At 41.3% G+C, this 11,267-nt stretch overlaps 1 protein-coding gene across 1 annotated transcript in view; it reads left to right on the top strand.

Annotated features, from left to right (window-relative positions):
* The first annotated feature begins 1,375 nt into the window (after positions 1–1,375).
* Positions 1,376–11,267, top strand: part of LOC308068438 (sodium channel protein type 2 subunit alpha-like) — a 70,294-nt gene continuing 60,402 nt past the window's right edge. The window contains exon 1 of the mRNA XM_080399061.1: positions 1,376–11,066. Within this exon, the coding sequence (XP_080255187.1) occupies positions 10,800–11,066 (267 nt within the window). The 5' untranslated portion in view covers positions 1,376–10,799. The remainder of the gene's footprint in view (positions 11,067–11,267) is intronic.

The following is an 11,267-nucleotide window of genomic DNA, read 5'->3' as shown; positions in this document are numbered from 1 at the left end:
TTTTTCTTAGAAATAGTTGCATCATTTAAGTTGCAGCTTCCATCCAAAAATCAGCCTCAGGCAAAAAAGGAAATTTTAGCCCCAGTGCTTCAAGTTTGGCTTAAGTAAGCAAGGGAAGGGTGGGGGTGGCGGCATAAAACGAAAGGAAAATGGGACAGGTCAAGTATCTCAATAACAAACAGTACCATCAGCCCCATCTGTAATTATTATGAAACAAGACAACCTGTAACTAGTAGCTAGCTTGGACCCATCTGCACTTTATCCCTAAGGATATAGTAACAACTGCTAACCCATAAACCATTGTAAGACTAAAAGAATATTTAGAAGTAAACATGGGACTTCATCTATGACTTAATTTCCAGTATCACTGAAACGACTTTGCTTCTGGCTTATTTGAAGTGGCATTTCCCTGAAACAAAGCCAGTTCTTCCATTCCAGTGGCAAAGGGAATCTGGTGGAGACCAGGTGTGGGAAAGGGAGTTGTGCTTTTCAGTCATGCCTTTTTCTGTTTCTGCCTGCTTCAGAGACCTTGGTATGTTTCCAGGTGCAGTTATATAGTAGGACATGGAGGTAGGGGCATGAGTAGTGCTGATGAGGAAATACAGTCTGTGGCATCTTGCCCTTGGAAGCTGATGGATATCCAGGGAGTTAATTCTTCTTTCAAGCTACGTTAACTCCTGCAGGATCCCCTCGGCAGCTGGTGCTGTGCAGCCGCAGGGAGCCTGTCAGCGGCAGTGCAGTTCCCAGGGGGAAAATTCTCATATGTTATCCATGGAGATGTTTGTTTCCCCTCTGTGGGATGGTCCTCACGCTTTTAGTGTCTATTGTGTTTTGCTTTTAGAAATAAGTTCCTCACGAGGCAGTTGTGTTTGTTACTAATGCACTATCTTTGCAATTGCAGGACTATTTAGAGAATACCCCATTTAGATTCAGATTCTCTTTATTTTGCAAAGTTACAAATTAGATACGTACCTCCTGATGTGCTTTCTATAGACCAAACCTAAGGTCAGGGTTATTTAGCATGTGGTGGAGGAGGTTATATTTTTTTTTTTTAAACATACCAACAGCTTGAAATAAGGGCAACATCTTTTAAAAGGGAAGATGATGTAAAAACCGTCCCAGCATCCAGCTCCCCATGTCTGTTTCTATGGTTTTAGTCACCATTTCGTAGTCAAAAAACCAAACAAACCCCAGAAAAACAACAACCGCCCCCACTTGAAGAAGGGAACTGGCCGCCCGCAAGCAGGCGGCAGCAGCATGGCTGACTGTCCGCACCCAACACAGCCGGTGAACACACCTCACCGGAGGGATGGTGCTCCCCGGTTCCTGCCCGCCTGGGTGGGACAGCCCGGACCGGGCTGGGGACAGCGGGCCTCGGCTCCTTCTGGCCGACGCCTCCAGCAGGCGCAGCCACCGCAGCCCGCGGAGCGCGGCCCCCTCCGCGCCTGTCTCCCCCCAACCCTGCCGCTACCTACGCTACGCTAAAAGCCCGCTCTTTTCCGCCCCTCCTGCCTCCCCCGTTTGATTAGGCCCCGCTGGAGCAGGCTGGGGACGCTTTCCTTCTGGAAAAAATCATCTGCCTGGAGCAGGTTTTCGCGGGGAGTCCCCGCAGCCCGCGGGCGGCGCTGCCGCTGCGCTGCGCTGTCTGCCAGGCCGCAGCGCGGGTGCCGGTGCCGCAGCCGCCGGGCCGGTTGCTAGGCAACCGCTCTCCGCTCCCCTCGGCGCCGCTCCGTGCCGGCGGCCCCCGCCGCCATTGCAGAGCCGCGTCCCCTCACAGCCCGGCCGCTCCCCGCCCGCCTCCCCGGCCTGGCTTTTCCCTCGCGGCACCGCGCTGCCCGTCTGCGCTCGTTGCAATCCCGTGTGGCAACGGCACCCGCGCAGGCCGCGGGCGGCGGCCCGGCTGCCGCACCTGAGGCGCCCGGCAGCGGGGGCGGGCTCTGGAGGCGGCACGGCGGGTGGGGTGGGCTCGGCTCGGCTCGGCTCGGCACTGCGGCGTGCGCCCGGCCCTGCCCTCCCCCGAGGCTTCCGCAGCGCCCGTGGCGCCGCTCGCCGGCTCCGCCAAGGCCAGAGGAGCCTTTGGGACTGGAGTGGAAGCCGGCTGCAGCCCCTGCGCCCTGGCCTGAGGGGTGCTGGGCCCCTGCGCCCTGGCCTGAGGGGTGCTGGGCCCGGCTTTTCTGTGGCAGCCTGACCTGGGCTTATGTAAACAATAACCACCACAGCAGTTTTGTTTGTAGGTTGTGTTTGCAACAGAAGATGGCAAGAGGCTATAAAAGTGGAAATGGATTTTCCACACCACTTGTCAGTAGGTTCAGAATCACGACTGAAGTTGTTCATCCAAAATTTCTAGGCAGTTATTAGGGGCATTTTAAAATTTCCCATCAACCTGGCATCCTTTATCCCAAAGGATCTAAATTATATATGACTGAATTTTCTGTAGCCATGCTGTAGTTACGATTAATGGAGATTTTATTCTAAACATCTTTACATAATGCCCATACTGGGAATGTTAAACTCAGGGTTCTGGTTTTTTGGGAAAGAAATCACAGCATGTTTTATTAACAGCATAAGTAATCAGCACATTCTCCTATTCAGGCATCTGGAAATATCTAGCTCATCCCGTACATATGGCACTTCTGTTATCATTACATCTTTGAATTGTATAGTCACTCTCCCCACACAAACACACTAAAAATGGATATATATCTAGCTTGACACTTACTTATACAAGAATGTACTTGTGGGGATTCATTCTTCACAACAGATATCAGGGCAAAGATTGATTTGATGAAAAGCCCACCTCTGATGGCTGAAAGGCCTTAATCACTTAACCAGCTTCATTAGGGATTTGGCAAATGCTCTTCTCCCATTACTTTGTCTCCCACTTTGCTGTTTGCTTTGGAGACAGTATGTATCCCTTTTTGTAAAGGGGAAACTTGGACTGTTGTTTTGAATCTTTCCCAGGTGTGAATTGCCCTTTTCTTTTTCCTCTAGTCCTGGAGAACTGGAGGAACTTATCACCTGAGTCTGGCAGAATGCTTGTTTTACTGTACACAGAAAGAGAACGGTATTTTCAACAAGTGAAAAATACCAAATTGTCTAATGCTAGAAAGAAGTACTTCAGGGTGTCTTACCTGAAAAAAACAAGTAACGTTTTTGTTCATTCACTGACATTTGATTGAAAATCAGCAATTGTTCAGAGATCATTTCTGATAAAGAGGAAAATGGAGCATGTAGCTATAACCAAATGCAAGTCATTGCCAGTTACTGGCTAACAGCAAAAATAACAATCAACCAAGTTTTAGCAATGTATTTTTCATACTTCCTTGGAGCACTTCTTGCCATAGCCCTATGGGCAGTACCCTGAAATAACTTTTAGACTGAGTGAGAAAACTGATCTGAAAGAACCCCCAAACTTTCCCAATAGAGGTTTTTGTATACCTATTTTCACGCTAGATGACTCTTGCCACATATTTTGCATAAAATGCTGTCCTGATGTCCTGATATCCATGTTGAAAGGTGGAGGTTGATCCTGGTCACCTTCTGATCTTGGAAGAGCAGTCCTGAGGCTGCTGTTACTGAATGCTAGCCCTGTTTCATCCCTAGATTTGCTAGGGTTTGGGCATTTTGAGAAACCTTTTTGGTTTTTTTATTCTACCTATACTGGGTTCTACACTAGGTACAGGATCCATGCTAATATTTGTTGACTGTACAGTTGTTAAAGCTCTGTTCAGCTTCAGCATTCAGGCACTGAAGGTCTGTTTGTTCATACTCTGGCGCTTTAAGCCCTATTGAGCTTTGCACTTAGGAGAAGCACTAAAATTTGGAAGACACTGTAGGCAGTCAGCTAGTCCTTTGCACTCTAAAAGTGAGGGGACGTATTAAGCCTCTTAATTTCTGTAGTGTGGTGGATCAGCTCTTTGGTCTGTTTGACATCTGGCCACTTATTTGTAGTTTTCAGGCAGTCCAGTGAGCTGATATGGCTAAAATGCAGAGATGCAGAAGTGCTCGAAGCCATCACAGTGGGAAATGACCAGGACAAGAATGGGTGGAGAATGGGGCTGTCCCTTCTGACAGCACCACCTTGTATCAGCTTAAGATTTTCAGAAAATGTATTTTCAAAGGTGACTTGCTAGTTATGCATTCATTTAAAATGTTGGACAATGTGTAGGAAGCTGTATTTTTATATAACTCTTCCAAGCCATTTGGAAAAAATTGTTATATAGAAACACCTACTGTTCAAATTCACAATTCAGCACATAGGTACTGGATGAAGAGACCTCTGTCAGAGCTCTGACTACTGATGACACGATGCAGTGTAGCATGAAACACACAGACCTCAGTTGCAGGAAAACTGATTTTTATTTTCCGTCCACTAATTTCAGCAGTGGAGTAGTAAGACCATAAACCTTAACAGATGTACCACACCAGCTGTAAACCTTCCACCTTCATACAGGGCAATCATATACAATCTTTCATGCAGTGCCATGGGGTGCTGACATATCCAGAAGGTCTATAGCCCTTTGAGACAGAACAGGGTTTTTTCCAGCACTTGTTCTACCCATGTATAGGAACAGTAGTGATGCTAGTTGCAAGTAAGAGAATGGACTATGAAATAGCTTTTCTAAATGTGATTGGTTTTATTTCTTTTTGTTGGATTAGGGGAAAATGAAAATGCTGGAAGGAGACAGGGGTGAGCAAAGAGAAACTGGGGGAAGATCTCTCCTATTCGACACCAATGCTTCCTTAGGCACCCTCGTCTCTTCGTAAAGAAGTCCTTGGGACTTTCCTGCATATGATGTCACTCTTTTGTATCCTGCACCCCACTGATTCTTCAAGAATTTTCTCAGCCAACAGTGACTGAAATCAAAACCCCATTATTTTCTGCTGCTCTGGTATATAAACAATAAGCTTTTGCTCCCTTGAGGCCCAGGGAGAAACTAACAGCTGGAGCAGCACAAAACAATGAGAAACCTATGCTCATTAAGACCCTAAAACAGTAAGGGCCTGTTACAAGTTTCTTGATTCTCATTCTGATCAGTTTTGCTACAAATCTCACGTTCATCACTGATCTTTCTTTTTACAAGGCCTAGCCTTTCTTAAAGGCCTTGAAGGATTGCGGTCTGTCTGCTCTGTTCATTCTCTATTTTCACTGGTAAAAGTAAAAATAACACTTTCCTAACAAGTCCCTCTTGCTGCAGTTTAACCCCACAACCTGTTTGCCTATATGCCTCTTCCTTGGAGGAGCTTTCTAGACATATGAAGACTGTCATTGTCTCTTCCATCAAACTTTTCAATGTAAAATAAAGACAGAAAGAACTCAAATTCCACAATGCCTTGGATGTTTTCTCTTAAGTTTTGTTTTTTATACTGTGGTCTGAATTCTTTCCAGGTGGCCCCATATTTTTTGAAATGCAGTACCCAAGTTGGACATACTGCTCCAACTAGAAGGGTAGAAGATGATTTCACAAGTTTATAAATTTAAGTACTTGCGCTTTTTTTCCAAAACTGACAGTTTTCACTCATGCTTGGTATGTAATGCAGTTAAGTACTCTAGATCTTCTCCTGTAGAGCTATTGGTGGGGTTTTGTTCCTAATCCTCTAATTTTTTAGTTATTTATTCTTGCCTAAATACAAAATGTAGGACTTGTATCTCTTGAATTGCATCATTTTTCAAGACCATTTTGTTATTTGTCAAAACATTTCAAATTCTAATCCTCCAGTTTACCTGTAGCTCTCTCAGTTTCATGTAGCCTGCAAAGCTAACGAACATGTTTTTCAGTCATCTAGATCATCATGAATACTTTAGTAGTATAGTAAGTTTTTTAAGTACCATGGGGGGAAGAGGTGTCAGGAATTTCTCTAGATTCAGTGTACTTGATTAAATGTATACAATTTACAAGTTTGAATGTATATTATTTACAAGAAGAAAAACCTCCATTTTCCCTCCTCTACCCCTTTTTCTCTTTAAATGCAAAAAATAATACTTCATTTTAGAGTATAAATTTCTGATTTTTTTGGTGTTTTTAAGATTAAAGTTCTCAAAGTGGTATTAACATTATTTGCAAACTACAGCAAGTATCACAGTAACCTACACTTTGCTCAAAGTTGCTTGTCACTGTTATAATTTTGGGACAGATTTTATTTAAAATTTGATTGTTTCAGCAAAGAAAGTAGAAATATGCCAATGTAATTTGCTGCTATCACAAAGTTGGGAAGCATTGTCAATGAGCAAGCTATTGGACAAGATGAGCTTGATGATGTTACTGGAATGAGATGAAATTCAGAACTATATAAATGAAAAGTCATGCACTTAGGGACAATTGTGACATAGTATAGGAACACACAGCTGGAGAGTAAAAGGATTACAAAACCCCTGAATGATGGCACGTTGCCACTTGTACATTTTAATGCTTTGCTTTAACATTGAACGTAGACAGTTAATTTTTATAGATTTCTGAGGAGAATCTGGTAATCTGTTTGCTTTCTGATTTTATTAATCAAGATTGTCTGTAGATGAAGGGCTCCTAGACTGCCAGGAAAAAACTCAGAAGTTTCTCTCAGCTCTGTCCTGTCAAAAATCATTCACCCTCATGCAGATTTTCTTTACATATGACACTGAACACTTCTTTAACTCTGCCCTTTATATGGGCCATGACTGTTTTGCAAAATGTTTAAAAGTCAAAGTCCACTTCAAGCTTTCAGATGTGCCAGAGAGGTGGGAAGGTGGATAGCATTGGTGATAAAACTACTCATAAAATGTACCCAGGGCTGTAGGTAGGAAGCTAGACAGCAGCTGGAAATTACATATTACCAGAATTATTCTTGTTCAGTTATTATATTTTAGGTAAATTTTTGTCCATGTTTTTTGAAGCAGGTTATGTTGGATTGGTTTTTGATTGGTATTTACTATTTCATTTGGTCATTTTCCCTTCCTATATCTACTAATTTTATCTGTTACATTTACTATAGTATGTAGTATTTAATTTTTTCAATATATTTTTAAGGATTGTTTCTAGCTTCTCTAGATGTAGTACTGTGGTCTCCTCTTCAAAAGTATATATATTTCTCTTTTAGACTACAAAGATCGTATTGCATTTCCTACCTATTCTGTCTCTCTACAATACTTGTTCTTTTTACCTTACAGCCTAGTAAGACTGTACACACAAGAATCTAAGCAATGGGATACAATGTCCCACTGGCTATTTCCTTTTTGTCTTTACTTTTCACTGTCCTTCCTAATACTATGCATGTGGATTGTATAGCATATAGCACTGGTGGAAATCAAATTGAGATCTCAGGTAATTTCAGACTTATACAATAAGAAACAAATAATCAGACACTTAATATACCATTGATGGCAGAATGAAGGTCCATTTCCATATTGTGAATTAGCCCAGCTTGTCAGGTACTTGGTTTACTGCAACTTTCATCAGTAGCTGCATGCACACATATGTACATATCCACACATATAAATAATGAAAATACTTTTGTAGTTAGAAGCTGCATTACTACTGTGAATCTGTGCTGTCTCATAATCCTCTTACGTGAGACTACAGAGCAGCTCGAAGTAAACCACAGTCCCAATTAGAGCCAGCCAGAAGTTTTCATCCAAAGCTTTTTAACAAAAAAAATATTGGTTACATGGAAGTGTTTACACAATTTCTATTTATTTCATTGAGTCATTTGTGAAATTAGAAAACCTTATCAAATAAAAGACTTTTTAGAAAAGGCTTTTAACATTATTTTAAAATATTGTGTAATGTTTAAATGATCCAAACCCAAATCAATATTTGTGATGTGGTTAAATTACATTTCTCATTTGACACATTTTCTTCTTAGTTGCTGAAAATTTCAAAACCAGTGTTTGGATCCAGTCAGACTGTTCATTTTCTCACTACAATTACCAAAGAACCAAATTATCAGGATTTGTCCCTCTCTTCATTGTCCTTTTTTCAAATGCACAATGGCATTTCTTCAGCTACTGTATTCGTTCCTTCTCCAACCTTTCTCACTTTAGAGTGACCTATGCTTTTTTTTCTTTTTTACTTTCCACAGCTCCTTTAGTCCACTTCACAGCTGAAGGAAAGGAGATGGCAGAGAGGCAGAAGTAAATGATTGCTTGAAAGTCTGAATCAGGAATGAGTTGCTTGAAAAGTTTGAAAGAGATTTGGGTACGCATAAGACAAGGAGGGAATGACAGAAGATCGATGGTGGGGAAAGAAAGAGGCTAAAAAAGTTTTATTAGTGCAGTGAGAGAAAAGGTATGATAGAATCATAGAATGGTTCGGGTTGGAAGGGACCAACCTGCCATGGGCAGGGACGCCTTCCACTAGACCAGGCTGCTCAGTGTCCCATCCACCCTGGTCTAGAACACTGATGAAAATCAGTAAGAATAAGAAAAACAGAGAAAGCAAGAGAGTGAAAAGAAGTAGGATGTCATTTAGGTGATGTGGTGCCCAGAGGTGTTGTCTTACTGATTTGTTACATGGGAGGGGTGTGCAGTGCTCCTGATCATCCAGTCTGGCTCCCTGCTACCGTGGGTGATTTCTGTACAGGCATTCATCACTGCAGTGAACATTCAGAGCTGCCATTCTTTCCTCTCTGGCTTTCCCACATTTAGAAAGAATACATATCAAATATATTGTATGAGTTTACTTTAGAAAACTCATACAAGCTATATCTTAAAATAATCCAGACTGCTGATAATCCAGACCCAGGAACTGCTTTGATGGTACACTGCCTGTGCAACCTCCATTTTTCTGTTTCTCTTACTTTGCTATCCCACCCACTTTCTTTCTGTGTCACCCTCACAGTTTAACAGCTATGGTCTCATCAGCAGTAGCTGCTATATATTCACAAGAATGTTTGAGAATCCTGAGACCTGGCTGGTTATATAAACCCGTGTATTTTAGTCCCAGAGTCTCAGTTTAAGCAAGTGTTCGAGTATGCAAAAATTCTTTACCATTTCTAAAACCGTTTATGGATGTCTATCAGTACCATCTAGTGGCCATAAGAGTTATAGCACTTAGTAGGCTCGCACAGGAAATGCGAGATTTGACTTCAATAACCAGGATCCTTCAGCAGGAAGTTAGGTGTGGTCTGTAGAAGGAGACTTTAAAAAAAAAAAAAAAAAAGGAAAGAAAAAAATGAAAAAGGAAAAGACATGATGGAATTTTAGCTGCAGTCTTCCTTGGTGCCATTCCAAACCCACATAAGTGAAAGATTCTTCACTGGTAATGAATTTTTAAATTGTTTCCTGCAGTATTGAAACAGGATTATGCCTTTTATTTTTTTTCTTCTTCTGTAATTAACAATAAAATCTAACAGGATTCTGCTGCAGGACCACTTTCATTTTCCTAATTAACCCTTCTACTGCTAATAGTGCAGCTTCCAGCAGCAGTTTGCTACAGACCGTCCATGACAGAATGCACCAGGTGCATTTGCCCGCAATGGAAGAGCATGCTCACGGGGAGACCTGCAGGAGTTTGGATGTGTGTAGATGTCCGTATAGGTGTAAATGGCTGTGTGCGTATGGTTGAAAAGGGGAGGAAAGCATCATGTTGCAATTTATTTAGCGGGCTTCAAAAATATGAATTTGTTGCAGCTGTACTGGAATATGTATATTTAGTGAGACAGTAAAATAGGATCATGCTGATTGTATTTCTAACTATTGTATTGTTTTAATTTGGTAATTGTTTCGTGGGTATATTGTCTTACTCAGAAGTTGTTACTTTTTTGTTGCATTTGCTATATTTTTAATGTGCTTACTCAGGAGGAAGACTCTTGAGAAAGATTCTTGAAGGCTACAGGAAAGATGCCCTTTGTGTTTTCAGATCAAAGTATTTGCATTGGGAATATTTTCCACTTGTTCTTTTTAACTGAACTGTCTGGAGACATTAAGAAGAGATGGGTCTGCTCTTGTTAGTGAAAACTGTGCAAAATATATACAGCCGATATGGTATCAGACATAAAAGATATAAATGCAGTATGTAATGATTAAAGATCATTTTTGTTTAATTCAGCAATTCTTCCAGTGCACAGTATGTTACCAGGCAGGGGATCTGAATACAGGTGCTTATGCCTGAATCTTGTTTCCTGAGCTGGCAGCTTTGCAAAAGCAGCATATTTGTACCCAAAGAAAAAGAGCATCTTGCATTGCTTGCAACTGATCCCTCTGGCCGTACATGGCAGTAGTGGATTCTAGGAGTCATTTCTGGTCCTTGTAGCTAGAGGGAGGGTTAGTGCAAGGTGCAGCTTTTGGGATAATAAGGAGGTGAATTGTCTGGAGTCTCACTCCTCAACACAAAACTAGAAACACTTCAGGATTGTTGATTCCTCACACTGAATGCGGTGGAAAACATCTCCTGCTTTATTCACTAGAACAGACAGCATTATCTTTGATAAAGGCAAGATGTTATTGTATTGTATGTGACTTTTTTTAATACAGTCTGTAGAATTGATACTCTATTGTCATAAGCACTAAATGAATTTGAAACTAAATATTTTAAGAATTGATACCTTCAAGACAACTCTAAGAGGCCAGCTCCAAAGGAAAATGGTTTGTCTTGAAATAAAAACAAATTAAAAAATCTGTTTCACAGCAGCCTCGTCTTGGATGATAATTACTGAATTTAACAAGATGTTCCACAGAAAATTCTATGAAGGTATATTCTTTTATATTATTTGTAGCTATTTGTGTTGCTCTAAATTTTTTCTGTGTTTTTTTTTTATGTATATATATTTTTAGCACTTTTTTATGAGAGAGGCTAAACAGTAATTAAGAGGTGCAGGATGAAAAGATGGCACAATCAGTGCTGGTACCACCAGGACCTGACAGCTTCCGCTACTTCACAAGAGAATCACTTGCAGCTATTGAACAGCGTGTTAATGAAGAAAAAGCTAAAAAATCCAAACAAGAACGCAAAGACGATGATGATGAAGATGGCCCAAAACCAAATAGCGACTTGGAGGCAGGAAAGACACTGCCATTTATTTATGGCGACATACCTCCAGGAATGGTGTCCGAGCCCTTGGAAGACCTGGACCCATATTATATCAATAAAAAAGTGAGTGTGTTGTATATTTTTATTAGACTTTAAGAAGATTAAAATACAAGGAACCCTCTCACAAGCATAATATTCCAGTATTTTGGACATGGTCTGTATGTATTATACATTTCCCCCATTTAATTGGCAGAAATCTTAACTGTAAGAACAGAAGTTAATAATGAAAGTTTGTGGGACCTGGTTTGTTTGTAGAGATGCATT

The sequence above is a fragment of the Falco punctatus genome, assembly GCF_963210335.1.
Source record: "Falco punctatus genome assembly, chromosome: 8".
Classification (NCBI taxonomy): Eukaryota; Metazoa; Chordata; class Aves; order Falconiformes; family Falconidae; genus Falco; species Falco punctatus.
The sequence above is the reverse complement of the archived record's forward strand: the minus strand, read 5'-3'. Positions and strand labels throughout refer to the sequence as shown.